Source organism: Penaeus monodon, chromosome 20, assembly GCF_015228065.2.
Source record: "Penaeus monodon isolate SGIC_2016 chromosome 20, NSTDA_Pmon_1, whole genome shotgun sequence".
NCBI lineage: Eukaryota > Metazoa > Arthropoda > Malacostraca > Decapoda > Penaeidae > Penaeus > Penaeus monodon.
The window spans coordinates 14947926-14948243 of record NC_051405.1 but is presented as its reverse complement, the minus strand read 5'-3'; the positions used below and the strand labels follow the sequence as shown (position 1 = coordinate 14948243).

The following is a 318-nucleotide window of genomic DNA, read 5'->3' as shown; positions in this document are numbered from 1 at the left end:
CGTTACCTTCACCTTCTTCCTGATCATCACCATCAGCAGTAACAACAGCATTCCTCATCATCACCACAAATATAAATATCATTTTCCTTCAGTCAGCCTCATCATCAGCCTCCCCCCCCCTAACGCATTCCCCTGGCCTCCCGCAGGGCCTGGCCTTCGTCGTCCTGCCGTTCCTGCCGGCGACCAACCTGTTCTTCCCCGTCGGGTTCGTGGTGGCCGAGCGCGTCCTGTACATGCCCTCGATGGGATTCTGCATGATGGTGGCGCACGGCTTCTCCATCCTGCTGGAGAGAATGTGAGTTCGGGGTTTCTCTGTGA

The 318-nt window shown here is 56.3% G+C and overlaps 1 protein-coding gene across 1 annotated transcript in view; it reads left to right on the top strand.

Moving 5' to 3' along the window:
- Positions 1-318, top strand: part of LOC119585654 (protein O-mannosyl-transferase Tmtc3-like) — a gene marked incomplete at both ends in the record, with an annotated part of 116247 nt that overhangs the window by 96767 nt on the left and 19162 nt on the right. Inside the window, 1 exon segment of the mRNA XM_037934330.1 lies at positions 147-295. Within this exon segment, the coding sequence (XP_037790258.1) occupies positions 147-295 (149 nt within the window).